This window comes from Dermacentor variabilis, chromosome 5 (assembly GCF_050947875.1).
Source record: "Dermacentor variabilis isolate Ectoservices chromosome 5, ASM5094787v1, whole genome shotgun sequence".
Taxonomy (NCBI): Eukaryota; Metazoa; Arthropoda; class Arachnida; order Ixodida; family Ixodidae; genus Dermacentor; species Dermacentor variabilis.
In genome coordinates this window covers 24,957,864-24,981,308 of record NC_134572.1, presented here as the reverse complement: position 1 = coordinate 24,981,308, position 23,445 = coordinate 24,957,864, and the positions used below count along the sequence as shown (strand labels likewise).

Below are 23,445 nucleotides of genomic sequence, written 5' to 3'. Positions count from 1 at the left end.
TACAGTCAAAACACCGATTGCAGCGCGCTTCTTGTAAGAAAGGAGAGCGCCTGGGTGGATGGCCATTCAAAAGTTTTCATAATACATTGATGTCCTTGCAGTTTGTGCCAGAGCTATTCAACTTCTATTTAGGGGAAGCGTACAGCGTCTGTAGACAGGACTTACTCTGTATATGTGGCGCACCAAGACCATGCTACTTTCTTTTTTTTTGTAGTGAGTTGAAATCGACACAGTCTGTATAAATTCACCCACGTTTATTAGCACTCACTCGACGAACGTGTCGTTCACGTGGTTTGTCAAGCGTCTTAGCAGCTTTCAATATGTTGACATGCGCCTGCGAAAGTCTGTGCCCAAATTCAACAGGTTCCTTGAATGATGTGTACCGAAGGTTTCAAGAGATCAAATGGACGTCAGCCAAGCTTTTCTCAAGCGCCAGGACAAATCCGTGTCATTGCTCATTTGTAGCGCTACACGCTGTTGCGTACTCCAGGGTAGCGTACCGTACTGCTGCCGAGAAGTAGCGGCGCCTGCCTATCGAAGCTCGACCGACATTACTTATTGGGTAGCGTGGCGTTGTCGGCGGGCTGCAGGCATCCGGTAGATCATGGCTACCGAGCAGGGGCGAGACGATTTGCTAGTGCGAAACTTGCACGGTTTATTCAAAGGTAGTTGAAAGAAAATAAGAAGAGCATGAAGTATGAAGTATGAAGTCTCTCAAAGTGCATTTCGGAGCCCCTTAAATAGGCTCTCTACATGTGTGGGCGAGATCTTGCTTCCGTCGAATGACACGTGACAGGCACGGAGAGAGGGCCCCTCCTCCTGCAATACCGAGCACGGGGAGGAGAAGTCGATCCTCTTTTCGACGAATCCGGGGAGAAGGTCGGGTGAATGACCTCTCCGGCCAAGAGAAGGTGGAGGGGATGAGGTCGCCCGTGGGCTCCGGCTCAGGGGGGTAGGGTGAATGACCTGTCGCCACGTGGTGTCAGACGCCAACCCTAACAACGCACAGCAGAAGGCACTGTGTTGCTAAATTTTTCCAATTAGTAAACAAAACACAAAACAAATAAACAACAACTGCGTGTATTTTTCCAGTGCGCTAGCCGCTATATTTCCTATTTGTCCAACTCGGACAAATAAAGCTAGCAAAACGAGAACATGCGTCACACAGCCAAGGTGCTGAGCTGAAGGCATTAAGTGTTGGTCGGGTGTATTTTACGGCACGAAGCCAGCGAGGCGGCCATTTCCAATGCGCGGTCGAACCACTTGTCGGGTATCCCCAGGTAGAACTGCGTCTCCACGGACCACATTGTCGAAGAAACCACGCCGTTCAGGTCCTTCTGCAACTTGCGCGACGCCTTGTCACACAGCAACTCTGGCAGGGCCCGGCAGCATTGTTCCTCCCTTGGGGGGTGACGAAAAGAATTAGAAGGCGCAGTTTTACACTTACGGCCGTGCACCTAAGATCGCGCATGCAGTTACGTTATAAGGGACACTAAAGAGACAATGACGTGTGATGGTAAATTAGCCTTCTACAGTGAGGCACAGCCACTCTTACCGAGAGGTGGTTAATGAGCCAGAACCCCCCCACCCCCCACCAAAAAAAAAAAAAAAAGAAAGATCACCGGCGATTACGATACTACCTAATGCGAAATTTGAGCGCAGTTCTACGCGTGTTTTAATTTACCGATATATTGACTGACACGGACAATCTGTCTCGTTCGGCACGTTCTGTCTCGTACGCCAATCTGTCTCGTGCGCCGCTCGCGAACGCGCGGGCCCTATCTTGAAAGCGCTATGTGATGGGGACGGAGTGCGTCGAGTGTATACCTTCATATGCGCTGTGTCCTTGCCGCTTTGTTGGCGTTGAAGCGAGAGGCAGCACGATGGTCGATTCGCTCGCTACTCCTGGCCCTATCTTAAACGCGATCGACTTACGTGGCGGACGGACGTACGGGTTTCCTCGTTGGTAAGCATTAGAAATGCTTACACAATTGAAATGAAAGTTCTGTTTTCATTTTCCCTTCTAGTAATTAACTGCTTACCGCGAAATTAACGAAAATATACGCTTGAAAGAACAAGGCCCGCATTCACAAAAAAAAAAGGTCTTATGATAGAATTATCCTTAAGAGCAAAATGCTGGCAATACTAATGCTGGGCATAATTGCTAACGAAGGCTACTGGTCAATGACAAAGAGCACTAAGGGACGAAAAGCGTTGCCAATACGGCCGCAGTTTATCAGTCTAAACTGCTTAGGAGATGCTCTTCGTAAGCGTCAAAAATACTTGGAATCTTTGGGGCCAAAGTGTCGGGCAGCGGTTTCACGCTCCACTGAGCTGCCGTGGCGAGCATATGTGAAACTAATGACCTCAATATTTGGCGGACGGAAGGGGCATTTCGATTATTCTGGTAAAAACAAAAGCTTTAAGCACAACGAAGACCTCTCGTGCACTGGACTTGAATTGCAGCTAGAAATATTTATATTAATGCACAAATGACGACCATCATTAAGCACTATCGAACACGTTCTTTGTCCTTGTCCCCGATACAGCGCACGCAGACAGTCACTCGCTACCGCGCTGGCGCGTCTTGACGACTGGCCGCTTTCGGAGTGGACAGTCCTGGAACACCGTCCTGTACAGTCGTCACACCACAAGACAGTGCAGGCGCTCTTGAATTTCTTACGCTCGAGTGGCTTATTGGAGAGACTGGAGTTGTCGTAGGCGTTCGCGACCTTTCCTATGCTTTTTTACCGTTTCCTTGCTTTTTCTTTCTACTGTTCTTTGCGTTTTTTATCTCCCCTTACCCTACCTCCACTGCAGAGTAGCAAACCAGAATCTTATCCGGTTAACATCCCTGCCTTTCCCACGCTGTTCATCTCTCTCTCTCTCTCTCTCGCAACGTATTTCAGAGGTATACTGCTTCCCCAGATTAAGTTGTTTGATGATGGCGGCGTAAATTATTCCCGAGCTGTATTGTTAGACACGGCGCGACGATGACGGTGTGACGGCGGTGGAATGATGGCGATGGAGAGATGACAACGGAGGGGATGACGGCTCGACGACAACGGCAGCATGACCAAGGTAGCATGACGACTACGTGATCATGACAGTGTGGGAACGATGAAGGCACGACAACGGCCGAGAACCTGCGCTTACTTCTCCTCTTGCTTACTGGATACTCCTCCGACCATTCGCTTAAGATTATGCAAATTTAATGCACTGTGGGAGTCGGTCTAAACGAAGCTGCTGCATGCGGTTAGCCGGCAAGACGAAACGGCGCATCTCAACAAGAGGCGCGCAGCGGGATTGTCAGCGTACAGGTCAACCTTACAACCGTCTGCCCAAGTGACGGACAAGCGCGACACGTGGCCACCACCGACAACGGAACCTAAACCTTCAGACGCCACAAACCTCTCACCTGAATGCACGTGAGGCTCAAAATGCACGCGCCAGCAGCGGTGAAAGCCCAGCCACCGACCCCCACGAGCGGGTGGTACAAGCCAAACCAAATGAAGACATTCGCGTTAAAAAAATTCGAAGTTTCACCCTAAGGGCGAATCACTGAAAGCGATAGCATGGTTTAACGCCGCGCTGAAACCCTTTGGACGGTGTTCAACAATACGCGAGGGCGACATGTTGGTACGACGTAGCACGCGCGCGGGGCAACTGTTGCCACCATCCCAGGTAGCAAAAAATGAATGCGGCGCCATTCGCTACGACTCCCTCCCTCCCTATATCAATCAATCAATCAATCAATCAATCAATCAATCAATCAATCAATCAATCAATCAATCAATCAATCAATCAATCAATCAATCAATCAATCAATCTTGCTTTTCATTATACACTTAATCAAACGTGTAATAATGTATTTTTGTTTATGCACTTGGTCTCGCCTTCCTCCATATGCCACAATTCGTTCTGCTGGTGGTGTGTGTTGATGGCGTAGTGGTATTCAAGGCAGGCATGCCAGAGAGCTGTGTCGCGAACGTCTTCCCAACGCTCGCAGTATCCCGCCAGCATCACGGGGTCCAACTTGTCCACGTCGTGCACGGACGAAGACGCGTTGGCAGCCAGCGGCACGGCCACGCCCGCCGCTTCCATGAGGCCTCGCGTGATCTGCAAGTCCAGGAAAAGACAACCGGGCTTGCTTTACGGAGATTTAAAGATGTAGGAAATACAGAATGCACTTAGGTTACTAGCGTACACTAAACAAAAAATGCTTCGATTATACAATGTTAGCTAAAGCTGCTAGAAATCTTTTGTTATTGTAAACTTACACTTCACCAGGAATATGGTTTCATTCCGCGGATAACGGAAGGAAAAATGACTGCAAAAAAAGTTTTAGTGTGGCATGATTTGAGACCAAACTTATAACTCAACACACGTACATATATTATCATGAACAACCTATTTTCAAGTCCACTGCAGGCCGAAGGTCTCTTCCTGCAATCTCCAATTACCCCTAGTCTTGCGCTAGCTCATTCCAGCTTTCGCCTGCAAATTTCCTAATTTCAATAGTTCACCTAGCCTTTTGCCGTCCTTTACTGCGCTTCCCTTCCATTGGCACCCACTATTCTGCAACTCTAATAGTCCACCAGTTATCTACTCTACGCATTACATATGACGTGTCTAGCTCCATTTTGTTCTCAAATTGAACTAGAATATCGGCTATCCCCGTTTGCTCTCCGATACACACCGTTCTCTTTCTGTCTCTTCACCTTATTCCTAACATTCTTCGTTCCATCCTTATTTGCGCGGTCCTTAACTTGTTCTCGAGTTTCCTCGTTAACCTTGAAGTTTCTGCCCCATGTGTTTGCACCGGTAGAATGTAATTATTGTACACTTCTTTTCTCAACGATCGTGGTAAGCTCACAGTCAGGATTTGGTAGTGCCTGCCGTATGCACTCCAACCCATTTTTATTCTTGTGTAAATTTCCTTCCCATGATCAGGGTTTCCTGTGAGTGATTGACCTAGGTAAACGTACTCCTTCACAGTCTCTAGAGGCTGACTGGCTATCCAGAATTCTTGTTCGCTTGCCAGGCTACTGAACATTATCATTGTCTTCTACATATTAATCTTCAACCCCACTCTTACACTTTCTCGATTAATGCCCTCAATCTTTGTTGCAATTCGTCCCCACTGTTGCTGAACAGGATAATGTCATCTTCAAACTGAAAGCTGCTGAGATATTCGCCGCACCCCTAAGCCTTCCCAGTCCAGCAGCTTGAATACTACTTCTAAGCATGCAGTAGAGATAGATTGTAGAGATGGTGTATCCTTGCCTGACCCTTTTCTTGATAGGTAACTTTCTACTACCTTAGTACCTTAGAGAATACCTTAGTAACTTGCGATTCGCTGATGATATTGCCTTGCTTAGTAACTCAGGGGGCCAATTGCAATGCATGCTCACTGATCTGGAGAGGCAAAGCAGAAGGGTGAGTCTAAAAATTAATCCGCAGAAAACTAAAGTAATGTTTAACTGTCTCGGAAGAGAACAGCAGTTTAGGTGAGGGAACAAACGCGAGTTAATGACATCTTAGTTGAAATCAAGACAAAGAAATGGGGCATGGGCAGGGCATGCAATGAGCAGGGAAGATAACGGATGGTCATTAAGGGTTACGGACTGGATTCCAAGAGAAGGGAAGCGTAGCAGGGGGCGGCAGAAAGTTAGGTGGGCGGATGAGATTAAGGAGTTTGCAGGGACAACATGGCCACAATTAGCACATGACCGGGATAGTTGGAGAAGTACGGGAGATGCCTTTGCCCTGCAGTGGGCGTATATATAGCCAGGCTGCTGCTGCTGTAGCTGCTGCTGATGATGATGAACTTTCTACTCTTCTTGTGGAGAACCAAGGTAGCTGTGGAATCCTTCTAGATCTTTCCCCAGATATTTACGTATGCCTCCTGTACACGTTGATTACGACATATATGACTTCTGGTATATCAACTGAATCAAATGCCGTTTCATAACCTATCAAAGCTATGACATATAGAGGTTGATTGCACTCCGCAGATTTCCGAGTTACCTGAATGATGACGTGGATGTGACCCATTGTACAATATCCCTTTCTGAAGCCAGCCTGTTGTCTTGGTTGACAGAAGTGTTAACCTGATTCTATTGGAAGTTATCTTGGTGAATATTTTATACAAAACTGAAAGCAAGCTAATGTGCCTATAATCCTTCATTTTTTAACGTATCCGTTCTTATGGATTAATATAATGTTGGCATTGTTCCATCTCTCTTGTACACTTGAAGTTTTTGAGGCTATGCTTATAAAGGGCTGCAAGGTCTTCTAACGTGATGTTTCCGGCATCCTTGATTAAATAGACTGTTATTCCAACTTCTTTTGCCGCTTTTCCCCAGGTAATGTGTTGGAAGGCCCTTCTAACTTTATGGCCAGTTATTAAAGGAGCCTCTGTATCCAGTTCATCACTACTTCGAATGAAGGTAACGTGGCTGCCCTGTGTACTGTACAGGTGAGTATAGAATTCTTGTGCTGCTTTTACTATATCATCGAAATTGCTGATGGCTAAATTGGCCTGTTTCTTCTTGACTTATCTTTCAGTGCATACATCTTGCCTTGTCCAATGCCAATTTTTCTTCTCACTTATTTCATGTTGTGCCCATTTTTATACTGCTTCCCCAATCTTTCCCACGTTATAATTTCGCATATTCCTGACTTCTTGTTGATCAGTTTTGACAGTTCAGCAAATCCTATCTCATCTCTGGAGTTGGACACTTTAATGTTTTGTCGTTTCTTTATTAGGACCTTTGTTTCTTTGGAGAGATTACATACTGGTTGCATTGCTGCCTTACCTTCCACTTCAATTGCTGCTTCTGAAAATAGCCTAGTTACGGTTTCATTCATTATCTCTATGTTATCTTCATTTTCCTGTTCTAAAGCTGCATATTTATTTGCGAGCACCAGCATGAATCTGCTTTTACCCTTACTGCGTTTAAATTGGCCTGTTTCTTCTTGAGTAATTTTACTCTTTCTCTCTTCAAATTGAGAGAAATCTTAGGCTTCGTAACTTATGGTCACTGCACTTTACCCTACCTTACACTTCTGCATCCTGCACTATGCTGGGATTGGCAGAGAGTACGAAATCTATTTAATTTCTTATTTCTCCACTAGGACTTCTCCAGGTCCACTTTCTGTCCCATAGAGGTGATGCACATTCACAAGACATGATTGACTGAGAAAGCTGCCTTCTACCGCTGGATTGCGTGCGCACTTAACGTCGTCAATGTTCCCGTTTTTCTCTTCCACATGCAGGGTAGCCAAGCAGAAGTACTAACTCCGATGAACCTCCCTGCCTTTATGTAATCATTTAAATCTCTATGGGAGCTCCTTGTTGAGGACTTAAAACAACATAATTAAAAATATTTGGCAGACATAACTGTTGTTGACATCCACGTGATGCGAAGCGCTGCACGAATCGTAGCAGCACGAGACGCCGGCACGTGTCACGAGCTGGCGAGGCCCTGGCGGCCCGAGACGCGCTTTGTCATTACAGAGTTTTAGAATAGGGGCCCCAAACGTCTTGGGGCCCCAAAGAAATAGCGTCGAAGCCACTGCGCATGCGCGAGACGCAAACTGCGTTTGGATTTTGCGTTGGGAACGCTATTTCACCGGTTTAGCGGGAGCCCAAATAGCGGCCCCAAAAACTTTGCGTCAGCAAACATGGCGGCACCCATCGAAGCGACGGCTCTAACCTAGCACTAAACTGGCTTCGATTCGTGGTAACGCGTGAAGTTCGCAAGCTAAGAGAAGTGACTGCGGTTATCGCTTTCTCTCAACTAGCGTGTGTTATGAAGATTGATTTATTAGACGCCGCTGATTCCGAATTCGAGCATGGATATTATGGCTCGTAGGTCTAACACGGCTAAGCATGGCGAAGGCACGTAAAGTTGGTTTGCTCAAAACTAAGCGCTACTAATTGTTTGCTGCTTACAGAATAACCTCCAAATTGTAATTAAACGCCAATACACGCAAGTCAAAATTGCTATTCCTATCATAAAATGGTATATTTTATTTTATTATTTCTAATAGCTTTTATTTGACGCCGTAGTGGCGCTGTCAGCGCAAGACGGTATCCGCAAACGTAAAACCCTATTCTAAACGTCTTCACTCCTTCATGCCCCAACGCTGACACTCGCAAAGCTCTTTGGGGCCCCAAACTATTGGGGCCCCTATTCTAAAACTCTCTATTTTCCCGTTGCCTAGTGTTTTAATGAAAACGTCCAGCGAGCGAGTGAGCGAACTGACGTTTTCGCTGACGAGCGCTTCACTGCAATTTTTTTCCTTGACAGACTGCAACTAATTGCGTAATATGCGCTTCGGCAGAGCGGCCGCCAACCGAAGCCTCAGCTAGCGACGCCTGTTCGCGTCTCTTGCTCGGTGTAATACGATAGCGGCCAAAAAGGCGCGTCGAAAGCGTATAGACGCTCGCAAAACACGTCACACGTGCGCTATAAACTCACATTCAACGTACTTGGCTGGTTCTATTCCGTCGTCAACTTTGCGGGCCTCAGCAACTTTTCATCCTTGACTGTTGATGACGGTAGTTATCTGTCTGGTCGTTGACCCACAAAAAGGGCAAGATGTCAAGAAAAAATTAAAATAGAAAGTGCCATGGCTCGGAGAAGAATGCTTCGCATTAAAACAGCCGACAGAAATTTAGTTTTTGGGATATTTACGTATGTTGTTCAGTTCCTCTGCAAATGTAGATGTCAGAACGCGTGTTAATTTCATTTGGAAGTTGCGCGTGGGGCTGAATTCAATTTCCCGCACTTCGGAACAAAGACACTAACGTGACGCGCGGGCAGGGCCGGAACGTGGAAGGGCTTTCGTGACGTTCAATGAGTACTGTTAGCGTCATGAGCAGGTACTGGGACACGGGCACGCGCGGAAGCAAGAGAAAGGCGGACCGGCGGTGATCCTCATCTCGAATCTGAGTCTAAGAGCATGTTGTTGAGCCTGTGCCGGCGCTTGTAGCCTGGAGCATACCCACTAGTCGTCTTCACTCCGTTTCGCTGGCTCTTGTTCATTCATGCAGCACGTGCAGAATGGGAAGCCTGTGAGGCAGGAGGGAATCATTGGGTTATTGGTGCAGCCGATGGCTCGATGCTCTTAAGCCTCTTCAACAAAATTAATACGGATGCCCTTAGCTCTTGAGGGCACTGTACTATGCAGGGCTGACTGGCGAGTCCCATGCATGTCGGTGTTTCGGGGCACCGACGAGAAGCATAAACTATATAGACCTGATAGGCAAGCCAAACTATAGATAAATGGCTGAGAGATAAAACTACATCACATAGCTCTGGATGTGGACCACACCGCCCTGGTTCCTCCTGTTTTCGCGCATACCCACGTTACAGCATCTGTTCATGACGTGAAAATTGTGTAATGTCACAGAACACAGTGTTCTGCGAGAGATTTCCGCCAGTGGCAAAATGGAATATGGTAAACTCGAACAGCAGCGCTCCTCGCGGCACATTTTGAATATGGTATGTACCGGAAATGGTGCTCGGTGCAATATTTCTAGCAGACAGTTTTGCTTTGACTACGGGCTGACCTCAATGCTGCACTTACATGCCCCTAAAGACATTTGCTAAAAAATATAGGGGCGAAATTTTGTTCATTAGGAACAGGCGATTATCCCAAACATTCTGATCTCCACTGCTTTCAAGCTTGAACAGCGAGAATTATTCTGCGTCGATTACCCTATCTTCAATGTTCTGAAACCGTCGGTCGTCGCAAAAACACCCTGATGTGGACTGACACACGACGAGAGCAGATTGAGAGATAGAGAGAAACTATTTGGTCCATTAAGGGTTTAGCGTTCGGTCTTCGTCTTCATCGCTGCAGACGCTTGACTTTCTTAGCAGGGTTGGGCCCCTAGTCCAGGGCCCCACTAAGCCACGTTGCTTCACCCAACGCGGGACGCCATTTACATGAATTCACTTCAAGCAAATTGTGATTTAATCAGTAGCACGTGTTAACAAAAGTGAGAAAACAAGACATGTCGCGCGCAGTCCCCTTTGGTTCTTCACTGGTTGATTCGAGCCGCCAAAGAGGCCTGAGAGTGCTTACGTGGACCTTGGTAAGCTTGTCGGGCTGAGGCGAGCTGTCACCGCCACTGGTATCCTATCTGTCTCTTATAGGACTTGGTATTCAATTCTTTTTCTCATGGCTTTGAAAATGTCGGCTACTCTGATGATGGTACTAAACTCAGTCACGAAAAGAAAAAACGAGGTGTCACTAATCTTTTTTCCTTTTATGTTAATGGGACAGACAACCGCTCAGAACATGAATCGAGATAACTTCGTTGTGCCTATCATAGTGGCTAAAACGAGCCATGTTTTCTCATTTAGCGTGGATTTGTATCTTTATCAGTAAAGGTCGCGAAAAAATGATCTCTGGCGCCCCACGCGGCGAAAACATGAAGCTACATAAGAGGTCCACCGCGTGACCTACTAGTGCACACGGTTTCCTGGTCTTTTCATTAGTATTGAAATACAGCATAGTTTTCGTTATTGTAAGTTTTTTCTGACTTGCAATGTGCAGATAAGCCTTCGTTTGTAGTAAGCAGAAAAGTGGCGCTGCCTTCGCCTTCGTTTTCGATGAGCTGGCTTGGCTCGTCTATCGACAGAACAACAACGACGGTGGCCAGCCAGTCAGGACGTAGGCGTGTACTTGGGAAAAAAACGCGGTAAAAATATAAGAAATGTCTGTAAGACAACGCGAACTTATTGCACCAACTTTTTATTTTCCAAAAGTGGCTGAAAAGTTCGAAATGGTAGGTGGTTAATCGCAGTCTCACTCTCTCCTGTGAAAGCAGAACGACGGGCGGCTTTCGCAATTTGCGAGGCGGGCTACCGACATCGCTCTCACTTGTCAGCGTTGCTGGAGGAGGGATACTTACTTTTTCAGAGGCGGCTCAGATCTAAAAATTCTGCTTACTAAATATCCACGCGCCTTTGGAAGTAACCGCTGCAGATGTAAACAATACCGAGGGTGAGCTTCGCATTGCGCCATAAAGAACTAGGTCCTTGAAGAACGGTTGTCGGTACCTTTAAATAATTAACGATATATTTCATCTTGTACAGACCAAACGAAAGCTGATAATAAAGTACCAGTTTCGGAGTTTTGGGTAAAGGAACATGGCAGGAGTTCGTTCAGCAACTTGGCCGATGAAAAGACTCCTTCACCGTCTTTATCCGAAGCCGTACCAGAGCCTCGTTCAATTCTGACCCCTGTTACGAGGCCCGATACTCGTTCCTCGCCGTTCGCCGTTACTAAATGGTAGTGGTCGGAGCTGGGCGTGCCATGGGCATCACGAGACCGGCCGACTGGGCGGAGATGATGTTGCAAAAACATTAATAATTGATTCAGAACATGTTCAAGGTTGATGTGAGAAGAGAGAGAAATAGATACATGCCGGAGCTGCTTAAATAGCCGCTATGGGACCACAGAAGCAGTCACCGGACCTCGCACAAATCAGCAATTGCCCACCTTGTAAAGGGCCACGGAAATCCCTGCATACGCTTATGCCAACTTGGGCCGTCCATCCGCCAGCCGGGGGCGTTCTCTTGTTTGTTTGATATACCTTAACCACAATAACAACGCACACAGGAAGGGAGTGCAACGACTGCTGATTGCAATCATGCGACACGGGGCTCTTCGACACCTGGTGACACACACAGTGACACTCACAGGAGGCTCGGGCGGAACAATTGCCGGCTATGTATGCCAGGCTAACCCCGCCTGCTGCAACACCACCACCATCATCGGACCTTGGGCGAGTGAGGTTTTTTACGAAAGGAAGCGCTGTCTCTGATTGGTCACCGAGACGACACGTGACAGGCTCTTCCTTTTCTCATGATGAGGTGACAAGGCCCTTCTTTTCACTGCGAAGAAATCACAGTGCTCTTCATTTTCCTGCAACAAAGTCATCCTCTTGCCCAGGTGCGCACTGCGTTGTTAAGCGTAGCACTCTTCTCCGCACAAAGAGCAATTGCCTTCAGCAGCGCTTCGCACGGCCGCTGTGTTTCCCTGTCTTGATGGAGGGACGCATTCTTCCACCTTCCACAGAGCTCAACCTGTTGTACGTTCTTTGTTGACCGAAAATGACCTTTTCCATCGTACCCAAATTGTCCCCCCCCCCCCCCCCCCAAGGTAACTTGTCGACAGGAAGTCCTTCCTTCCTGGCGACGCGGCAGTCGATCAATAGATCTTTCGAACAAAGGTTAAACCACGCGCCACGCCACACAAAACACAATGAGAGCACACCTTGTAGATATATACATATCGCAGTTGGAGCTGGCAGGCCAGCGCCAGGCCACTCCCAAATATGCACGCGCCAGACCAAGTAGTGGATGACATATGGACGTCAACCACTTGAGGAAGAGAAGGAGGGTACGTGAATATCACGTACGTCTGCAGACTAAACCGAACGTGCACAGGTGTCGTGTCGCTATGCACATCAAGAGTGTGCGGATAAGCTTGGCGTACCATCGAAAAGCACACAGAGAACGCAGCATGATGATGATTCAGTCCAACAGGCTAGCTAGCGTTTACACGAGTGCAAAGGGCAAATCTCAGGCCGATAACCGACACGACTGCTTTGGTCGAGCCCTATAATCGGCAACCACCTAGAACGCGGTGACAAATACACTACTCGCCGTCCCAAAAAGAATTTGTTCAAGTTCGCTGAAATAATAATAATAATAATAATAATAATAATAATAATAATAATAATAATAATAATAATAATAATAATAATAATAATAATAATAATAATAAAAATAAAAGCAGTAATAATTCCATTCTGTCGACTACAACGCAATATCGGTACTTGGGCGTATTACTGACAACGAATCTGTCCTGGTCCGACCATATTAGGGCAACCTCAGCCCACACTTCCAAATCGCTAGGATTCTTGAGACGTAACTTAAATTTTGCACTGTTGAACATTCGCAAATTATCATATATAATTCTGGTTCTTCCTCAACTTGAACACGCCTGTTAGATTTGGTCTCCTCATGAAAAATACCTAATTCATTTATTGGCAAGACAAGAGTAGAGCACGCCATTTCATTTCAAGTAAATAATGTCACGAAATAATCACGAATAAAACAGGAACTTTTGCTCCAGCACTTGAACATTCGTCGTGACATTGCCTTGCTATAGTAGGTAATCACTGTAACAGGTCTGAAAAAAAAAAGAACATGTCTCACTTCGCGCAGACTACATAAACATTCTAGTTATGCCCGCATTTACGGCTCAACTAATGCGTCTAATAATTACTGTGCGCTTCCACGCGCCATCCGCCTCTGGAATAATCTCCAGGATCAGATTGTCTCCCAGACTAACTACGTTAGCTTTCGCAATATCCTAGCAAATCATTTTACAAACATAAAAGAGTAGACACCGTGCCTGCTTGTTGACGGTATATTGGTATTGTTGGTACAATGCATTCGTTTTATATAACTTATTCTAATCTTGCATTATGGAAGTTGACTATGTTCAACTGCTTTCTCTAATGTACTACTTATTACTCTCCTGTTGTGCTTTTGTGCAGTACGTTTTTGTTTCTCTTGTATTTCCCAGTAGATTGTTTTCTTTTGTGTCTTCCCAGCAAAATGCTGGTGCGTATTGATGTTATATAACGGTGCTCATGACAATGTATATTTCTTTTTGCGCATTACCCCCCTTACACGATGTCTCCCGCGAGGCCTGTAAGGTATGTTTAAATAAATAAATAAATAAATAAATAAATAAATAAATAAATAAATAAATAAATAAACTTTATTGTGGATCACTAGAAGAAAGAAATGGTAGGCGGGCCTGTCGAAGACTGAATGGCTTGTGTGACTGGATTAATAATAATAATAATAATAATAATAATAATAATAATAATAATAATAATAATAATAATAATAATAATAATAATAATAATAATAATAATAATAATAATAATAATAATAATAATAATAATAAAAATAATAAACGGTCTCATTGTTGAGTGGATGCCTGCAGGGTAGTCAAACAGGGCCCGGATTCATGAAAAGCTCTATTCTTAAAACAGTTGCATCCTTTAAGGTGTGTATTTGCCTTACAACAACAATCATCATCTGTCTTGCTTGCGTTTCCTTTCTTGAAAGCGCTGCGCTCGCTACTTTCCTGTCGAGAATGCTCTGTCATGCTGACAACGCGCATGCCGTTCGTGACTTGTATGTACCGGGCTCGCAGCGTTAAAGAAAGAAAAATGCAGGCAAGACAGATGACAATTAGTGTTGTGAGGCAAATATACATCCTCAAGGGTGCAACCGTTTTACGAGTGTTTACGCTAGAACTGTTCGTAAGAGCTGATTCCAGCCAATCCTGATGCTGGGCATGTTTTAGCGAGCGCTGCTGACCAATGCCAAACCGCAGTTTGTAACCTCCCTGCATAGCAATCATTTCTATTTTTATGTCAGCTCTTTGTTTTGGACGAAAAAAAGCATAATTAAACACTGCTGACACAATTTTTTTTTGCTAGGGTACCTTCGTAGATTGTACAGTGCCTCTGCAAACGTGGATACCTGCGACCAAGTACTTACGCTCAAGCTTTTCGTAAGAGCAGACGCCAACCAGTAGTGACGGAGGAAATAATATTAGCGAAGACGGCAGGCCAATGGCAGAGAGGGATTACGAACGAAAACATTTGTCAATTCAGCCGCTGAATTTTCCGTTGGTCATGGAACAGACAGGAAACAAGAGAAGTAATGGGAACAATTGAGGATAAAGAAACTTACAATAAATGACGATCCTAGAAAAAAAGAAAATATAAGAACACAAAGAAACGACATATATGCAGACAAACACACAGAAAAAGAAAGATGTAAAATAAACAGGGGCCCAATTAATAGACAGTTTTGTTTGCAAGAACTATTTTTCTATTGTCCGGCAGCCTTCATGTCTGGCAATTGGTTGGTTGGTTCGTTGACTAAATAACTTTATTCAGGTCCTCACGAACAATTCAAGCGCGAGAACTTCTCTTTGAATACCAATCTACAGATACACGACTTCACATGAAAATTCTTCAGCTAGCGTTTGCACGAGCGGGACGAGAAAATTTCAAGCAGATAAGATGACGCGATTGTTTTGGTCGGGCCCTATATACAGGGTGTCCCAACTATCATGCACTAAGATTTACGAATATGCAAATGTCACGTAGCTGGACAGAAACAAAATAATGTTGTTTGCCTTCGCTTGGAGATAGATACATATTTCTTGCAGTCCGCCTAATAACGTAATCAGCCTTAATTAATTAATGAACTTCTCAAATATTATACTTAGATGAAAAGTATCAATGGGAAAATTGTAGAGCAACATGAAAAACTCCCTATACAGCTCTGCGTTGCTCATTATGTGCTACATAAAAGTGTTTTTCCGAGTGAAAAAAGAATCCCGTGAATACACGCAAAATTGCCGCCCGAGTGGCCGCTCGAGGTTCTTGGTTCTGTCCAGCTGCGTGGCATTTGCATATCTTTAAATCATGGTGCGTGATAGTTGGGACACCCTGTATAGTGTGCAGCAAGTGCACCGGTCACCGATTGAAGAAAAAATTGTGTGCACACGCCAGCCAATCGCGTTCGCTGATTTCGGCGACAGCATTTTAGAGAAATATTTTCGGTATACTGGCGCTTCTCGGGAACTGGGCCCGTATTCACAGAAAGTTTTTCTTAAGAGCAAATTGGGCTTAATCCTGATACTGGAGATAGGAGTAGAGGAGCTGGCTGGCCAATGGAGAAGATTACCTGCGAAGGAACAGTTTTGTGAACTCCGCCCCCGTTAGGGAGCGCAGGACCCGCATTCACAAAAAAAAAAAAAAAGTCCCAACGCTAGAACTGTACGTAAGAGCCGATTATGGCGAATCGTGGTGATGGACGTATGATGAGCGAAGGCGGCCGACCAACCGCAGAAGACACGACCGAGAAGCTCTGAGAATTCAGCTCCAGATGCGCAGAAGTCAGCAGCTGCCGTGCGGTTTTGTGGGCGGAGATGGCACCGAATTTTCAAGTTGTCTCAAAGTATGGCGGAAACGTCCCATGCGTACCTGGAAGTAGCGAATGTGCGTCGCAAAGTCTTGGAAGGCGTGCAGCAGGCCGGTGCGGGCTATCGCAGCAGTGGCCGGGCCCGCTGCGTCCACGGCCAGTTCTCTCAGCCCAGCCAAGACGAGTCGGGACCAGCGCACCGGATCCGCTCTGAGCTTCAGGGCCGCGTCCCTGCGATGCTTCATGCGGATTCTTTCCTCCTGAAAGGCAGCGCGTATCCACACGGAGTGGAAATAAGAGCCAAGCGCTCGACATCACGGTATCGGTGAACACCAGATCCCAAGAGTGTACAATTTTGCCGTAAGAATGTGTTCACCCTTTGACAACATTTAAATACTGTCTAAAAGGGATTGGAACTGATTGAATTAAGGACTTCGCAACGTCCTTAATTATTTTCCTTGTCTTTTTGAGCATGTCAACGACTCCGATGTACAAATATCCATGACAAAAACAAAGTCAAGATGTTAGTCACTTCTTTTGTTATACTTATTCTTTGACTCAATGTTTCGTTTTTTGAGTGCGGACCCGGAGTACAGTGAACTCTGCCGTCAAATTTATCCACTGCCGCCTGAGCTGCGTTGTGGCATGCAGTGAACATAAATAGAGGACTAAATACGTGACGGATAATATTGGCTTTCATCTGTCTAGGCAGCTCACTGGAAGTGGGTAATGGCGCACATCTTCGGAGTACGCATCCGGCAAGCGTTCGCTGCTGTCGTCGAATGCCTTGACTCTCCATGCTTGTTTTTCGGTGATGTCACGAACCAGCGCAGTCCAGAAGCCGGAAATCTCTGGCTCGACGAACGGGTTGCCACGACCTGGCTCCTGAGAGGCAGAAACAGCAGTATCCGTTGGCGCTTCATCTGCGAGCAAATATGTGTGTACGAGAAAAGATATTTTGCGTAAGAAAACTGCGGGAGCAGGTGTACAGGGATGTCAAAAAGAAAAAAAAAAGCGAAAGGAAATAAAATCTGTCTAATTTCTGTAAATACGGGTAAGCACGAAGTTATATCCCGGGAATACGTTTGCGCCTGCAATGTGCTGTGTTCCTTTGTTTTTTATTTGCTATAGCAAGTTATTCTTATTGTTTTCGCACGTTCGGGAATCATTTTACTTGAAGCTTTTAGTGTGCCATTGGTTCGTCCGAGCTCTGTGATTGCGCAATTTCTCTTGCGATAAATACATTTGCCTACTTGAAGTTTGCGTTGGTCGGTGTACTCTCGACTCAAGCCTGTGTGACGTATATCTACTCACACAAATAGAAAACAAACGGGAACAAATATCAGGCGGAATAAGACAGAAAGCTGTGCAGCGACATATCTGAGGTAACAGCCACAATTCACCGAGTGCATGCTAGGTGGCACCTAAATACCACGCTGCATAGAATCCCTCTATTGCTCCCCCAGGTAGCTGAGAGGCGCATTTGTTTTCCATTCCCAGAGCGCAGTCACGTGACTCTAAAAGAAACCACGCAGAGTGAAGATATCACCACTGAGGCAAATATAAACGAAATTGGCGATGGGAGCGTCACCACTTCGCTACAGTTTGACACGTACCGTTCTTCTATATTCAGTGCTCAAAAACGTGCTTTCGAAACAGCCTGCCTTGTTTTTCTTTCTTTCAAGGCAAAAATCGCATGATAAACGCGGATCTCTCTTCACTTTACACCTTACCAGGATTGATATGTGTTTCGACAGATGGCACCACCCCTCCGCGCGCATCAACAGGTCCTGTGCTAGGCGACGTCTCAGAACATGCAACGGGATATTTATATTTGTTCAAAAGAAATTAATTCAACTACCGTAGCTTGTATGCGTTTAGTTCGTAATAAAGTGGTCCTCGAGCATTCCAGATAAATTGGGTCGTCACGATTTCTGGTGTCGCGACAAGCTTGGTTCCTGCGAACGTGATCACGTGTGGCGTTCCTTCGCAGCCTTGGTTCGTTTTGCGCGCAACATGGCCGACCTCCTCGCAACTCTTGCGGGATCGTATAAATCACCTTGGCGCTGCAGCCAGCACAGCGGCTTTGCCGGCGCATGTTCATCAACGTGCGGTTGAAGCGGTGACTGTTGAGCAAGTCCACGGACGTCAGCGGCGCCGTGTGCAAGTAACCACGGAACCTAATTGCTGTCCTCTCAGTCGCAGTTTTATGCAGATCACTTCTTATGCAGACTCTGGTTTCATTTTGACAAGCTGGGGTTCTTTAACGTGTACCCAGTGCACCGTACGAGCGTTTTTGTATTGCACCCCTTTCGGAATGCGGCCGCCACGGCTGATACCGAACGCGGGACTTCGAGCTCAGCAGTGCCACACCATAGCCACAGGGTCACTGCGATGACTCGTTCATGTCTTCTCATTGCAAAGCGTTCTCACAGAGTTCGTTTTAGCGACAACAACCACAAATAATTACAGACCGGCGAAGCGAAATTGATTGATTGAGGCACACACACACACGCACGCACGCACGCACGCACGCACGCACGCACGCACACACACACACACACACACACACACACGCACGCACACACACACACACACACACACACACACACACACACACACACACACACACACACACACACACACACACACACACACACACACACACACACACACACACACACACACTTTTGAGTATGCAAATGTCGAAAAATGACCGAACGAGAAACTGGACAGGAGAAATAAGTACAAATGCCCACTGACAAAGATATGCAGTAAGAAAGAAAAGCAGCGGTTGGTTAACATAGCGCCGTAGCTCTTCAAGGAACATGATACAGTTACGTCTATTATTTGTTGCAAAGTATATCGTTTTTCTGTGTTTGTCAAAGTCGTTATAACGTACGCCAATGATCTGAAGAGGATACACGATATTTATTACATGTGACAGTATGGGAAGTCTGGCTACTAAAAGGCCTCCTACTACAATATTGCAGCAAGAAAAAAGAACAAAACAAGATAAAATATTTAAAAAAAGACACATTATATTTGCACAAATATAACGAGAGGTTTCTTCTCTCAAAATTTCTTGCCTCAGAACGCCCTTCGCGTTATATTCTAGTTAATGACACGGATATTACGCGTCTATTATTATTTTTTTAGTTTTTTTCTGTTATTTTCTTTCGTTCTTTCTTTTTTTTTTTTTGAATTTACGCCAGCTCGCCGTGCTTTCCACGCCCGCTGTCGCTTCGCCTCGCGCAAGGGCGTCGAGCTCGGAGTGGCCATCTGTGCATTTTGCGCCGTGCTTTCTTCGCCTGATTTAGAACGTCAGTGCCGCATTCATGTGGTTGTGGCGTATTAACCGCATCCTTCAGCAAGACGATCGGTGCCGTTGTGCGTAAAGCCGAAGTTGCGCAGTGCATGACCGCGCAATACGTGGAACACTTTGACATGTTCGATTGTGTCGCGGACATTTGTGACGTGCTATTTGTCCAATAACCTTGGTGGGTGTCACGAAGGACGACGCCTATCTGGCTGACCACGAACGACACATCAGAGCTCGTTTGTTTCACTTTATTTTGGGACAACAGTTCGAAATAACGATGAATAAAAACCCCTACGGCATCCGCTTTTACGCGTCGTTTCCCGTTTCTTTTTGGGGCATGGCGACGCGTTGTAATCGTAGCAATGTATGGGTGACAGGGCCTTAGTCAGGCAGACAATGTACTGCCTTTAGCCTTGCCATCCAAGACCTTCACTGTGTCTAAATCAATGCTGCATAAATAAATAAATATATATTTTTGCTTTTTCTGAGGGAACAAGATCCGACCCCCCCCCCCCCCCCCCAACCCGCACGTTATATTCGTGGTCGTGTTATTTACGTGCAAATCTAGTAATCAGAAGCTCTAACAGTAAGTAGTGTATAGGAAAGAAAAAATATATGCATGCTGTAAACTTAGAACATGAACAAAATGTTGAATATATACAGGGTGTCCCAACTATCATGCACAAATATTTAACAATATCCAACTGCCATGTGGTTGGACAGAACTAACGTAGCGTTGTGTGCCGTCGCTTGGAGATACTAAGATTTTTTTGCATTCCACCTGATTAGATAATTAGTCCTAATATAGTTAATCAACTTCTCAGATAGTATAGTTACATGAAAGCTGTCAATGCGTAAATTGTAGAGCAACACAAGAAACTGCCAATACAGCTTCCTTTCTGTTGCCCAAGACGTGCTACATAAAAGTGTTTTTCCGAGCGTGAAATTACCCCACGAATACACGCAAAATTGCCGCGCGACTGGCCACTTGGTGCACTTTGCGTGTATTTGCGGGCTCCTTTACGCTCGGAAAAACACTTTTATGTAGCACGTCTTGAACAACAGAAAGCTGCATCGGCCTCGGCCGAAACGTCGAAAAAAAATGTTCTTCTTCTTGCTTTTCTACATGCGCCTGCACTTTCAGTTCATTAAACACCGTATCCGAAGAATTACTTCGTTCTGTATAATACACGTATATAGATAATTACGCGTGCGCGAGCGTTCAAAAACTGTAGACCCGCATGACCTGTGAGGAATATGAGTAGACTCTAATCTTCCTGTAATAGCAGAGTTCACATCAAAGCGCACAAAAAGTCAACGAAGCGCGAAATTAATCCTGGCGTTAAGTTGGGATAAACAAAAGACCAAATCAAAGCGCCCAGGATGACAGCGCACAGGTAAGTCATCGTGACGTTACAGTGAGGGGATAAAGTACATCACGCTAACATTACACCGCTATTCACAAGGAACTAAACACATCACTACACAAAGAAAAATAATTGCGCAGGGTTATCACGACTTAGCGTTCTTTATTGCGGCAGGTCGAATATGTCTAAGTACATTAATGACTGGTATATTTGTACTTAACATTTTACTCCCAAGTGTGGAACGCGCAACATATCCATATTATTTTTTTCCATTTTTATTTGCCCCAAAGGCCCGTTACAGTATTACGTGGCCGTATGGAACACACTAAATGGGAAGCAACAGCAGGCCGCATTGGAAATTGAGGCAAGGATGAGAAAATAAATAGGTAATATAGCACATCCATTAAAAGCAGAAATAAGCACTTTATATAGGAAATACGTAAAACAAGCACGCGGACCCATATACATCACTATTTTATCGAGGCTGAACTAGTATATGCTCGTTGAGAAACTGTTGCAGTTATTCATGTCCCCCCCCCACCCCCCACCCCCCCCCCCAAAAAAAAGAAAGGAAAACGGCGTGAGAAAAGCGCCAAGGAGCGAGACTTGCCAGAAACCTCACCTTCCTTGCAAGAAAGCGAGCAAGACGGGGCCCGAACGTGTCCGTGTGTCGCTTTGGGTGAGGACGGTGCGGATGTCATGTTTCCAAGCGTGCACGCAGACCGTTGCGATGTAATCCAAAGGCGCTGCGACAGAAGAAGAGCACGGCACGGGAGCCCAGCGGCCAACTACAAGAGAATGCTCGACGCCGTTTCTTCGTTCTGCCGTGAAAGGAAATTTCCTATCTGGTAACGGCGATCCGATAACTCTGCCGAACGACAAGGACGCCCGGAGCGTTCTGCGGTGGCGGTGTGCACCGAAAACACTTCTCACTCGCCCATCAGCTGCGGAGGGAGTGTGGACCGGTTCAGACCGGTCTACAGTTTCGGGATCATAACGGAGGCGGACGTCGCCTCGCCGCCCATTCTTCCTGCCCAGTCGCCGCGGGCCAAGGTTTATTTATATTCCTTTTGACGTCGTTTGTTTCGTAAGTAATCCGAGCACTTACTACATCGTTGGCGGTCGTATTGTTTTCGCAAGCGGTGAAGGCTAACACGAAATGCAGCTTGCGGTAAACTAAGAAAAGGGAGCGCACAACTTTTTTAGATTTAGGATTTGTGCTCGAGGAGCTAATGCTAGAGCCAATATTTTCGCAATGTCGGTGAGAAAAAGAACATAAAGCTCTTTATTCAAAAGCAGAGTGATTAGCCAGCGTATTTTCGCCTACATGCTACTTTGCAGGGAGCGAAACAAAATAGAATAAGGGCCCTGGAAGAAGATGGACAGAAGGTAAAGAGAGAGAGAGAGACGAGAAAAAAAAGTGCAGGTGTTGTGATTTTATCGGCAACAGAATAGGTGTTCAAAGCGTTGTAGATAGGTAATCTTGTTAAATCTTGATGGTTAATGCAATAAAAAGAACAACAGTAACAACAAAAATCTTGGAGGACGCTGAAGTTTCGCCGTTAGAGTGGAACGCGATAGTATTAAAAGATTCCTGACTGCTTATCACGCTTCCCGGCAAGTGCAGCTTATGTAACCATAATGTTTACCGAGAAACGTTGGCGATGAACGCTATGCACGAAGGCGAGCTTTCTGATAGAAACGCGGCCTCTTGCGTGGGCCGATCCCGGAGGTAGCGCACAGCCGTGCCAGAAAAATTACATCATTTTCAGGTTTCTCTTATATTTCGCACTTTTAATATTTAAGTCTGAGAAGATTTCACATAAAAGGCACGCGGTGTCGGTGTTTTGTTCTATGACATTTATTTGTGGGCTGTCATTCTCGAAATTCTGAGGAACAATTTTGTCACGAATGTAAGACAAGGTATGATCAGCTTAAGTGATAGAATGTTGGGGCAATATAACCCGCATATACCGTAAGTCATATAACAAGGCGTGGTATAAACATATACCTAAATGTATGCGGAAATTTTCGCCCACGGACCACTCCGCCGACGCCGACGCTTATTTTCTGCGACACGAGTAAAAAGCGAAGTCTTAATTAGATGAGGTATTGTTACGTTTCGCCTCCAACTTTCGGTATAGCCGGCGCGGATGCAACGGACGCCGGGGCTTCGTTCACAGCGGCGGACAATTTGGCCAGTTGAGCGCTGTCCCAACGCCTCCTGCTGAGCGCGTCCAGGCATGTTTCAATGCCACGTGTCTTCGTGTGTGTGTGTGTGTGTGTGTGTGTGTGTGTGTGTGCATGTTGGTGCCCACGCTTGTCAAAGCGCGGCAGCCGGGGAGAGGAGCTCCCCAACTGTGAAGCGAGGAGGTCTGACCGGCGCCGGCCTGGCGGATACGTCACTTCTTGTCGCAACGTGTCCGTGCGCCACCGTCACGTGCGCCTCTTGCGAGCCGTTCCTTCTTGCCCTTGCCTCGGAGAGTATAAAAGCAGCTGCCCCCGGACGCCAAGAGAGAGGCTTCGATTTCTTCCGTCGAGTAACGTGGTCTCCACTTCGGTCGACCTGACCGGCCGCTCTTTTGCGATGCTAGAATAAACAAGTTATTCTGTTAGCAGTCGACTCATCCTTTGCCAGGACCTTCGGATGCTTCCAGCTGTGCCCCAGGCCGCCAGGCCAACGCTACCCTTGGGGCTTGCGACCCAT

The 23,445-nt window shown here is 46.0% G+C and overlaps 1 protein-coding gene across 3 annotated transcripts; it reads right to left on the bottom strand.

Annotated features, from left to right (window-relative positions):
- Positions 1-1,064: 1,064 nt before the first annotated feature.
- Positions 1,065-21,683, bottom strand: LOC142582357 (uncharacterized). Of its 3 annotated transcripts, none has more exons than XM_075691978.1 (5): positions 21,361-21,683; positions 16,767-16,972; positions 16,112-16,309; positions 3,887-4,119; positions 1,065-1,401 (listed from the first exon to the last, which is right to left on the bottom strand). In XM_075691978.1, exons 1-5 carry the CDS (start codon positions 21,437-21,439, stop codon positions 1,191-1,193), a joined length of 927 nt encoding a protein of 308 aa, XP_075548093.1. In that variant the 5' UTR covers positions 21,440-21,683; the 3' UTR covers positions 1,065-1,190. The 3 variants fall into 3 exon arrangements, with proteins under 3 accessions (XP_075548093.1, XP_075548092.1, XP_075548094.1); XM_075691977.1 differs by having other exon boundaries at positions 21,349-21,680; XM_075691979.1 differs by having other exon boundaries at positions 1,202-1,401; positions 3,897-4,119; positions 21,349-21,683.
- Positions 21,684-23,445: the final 1,762 nt, after the last annotated feature.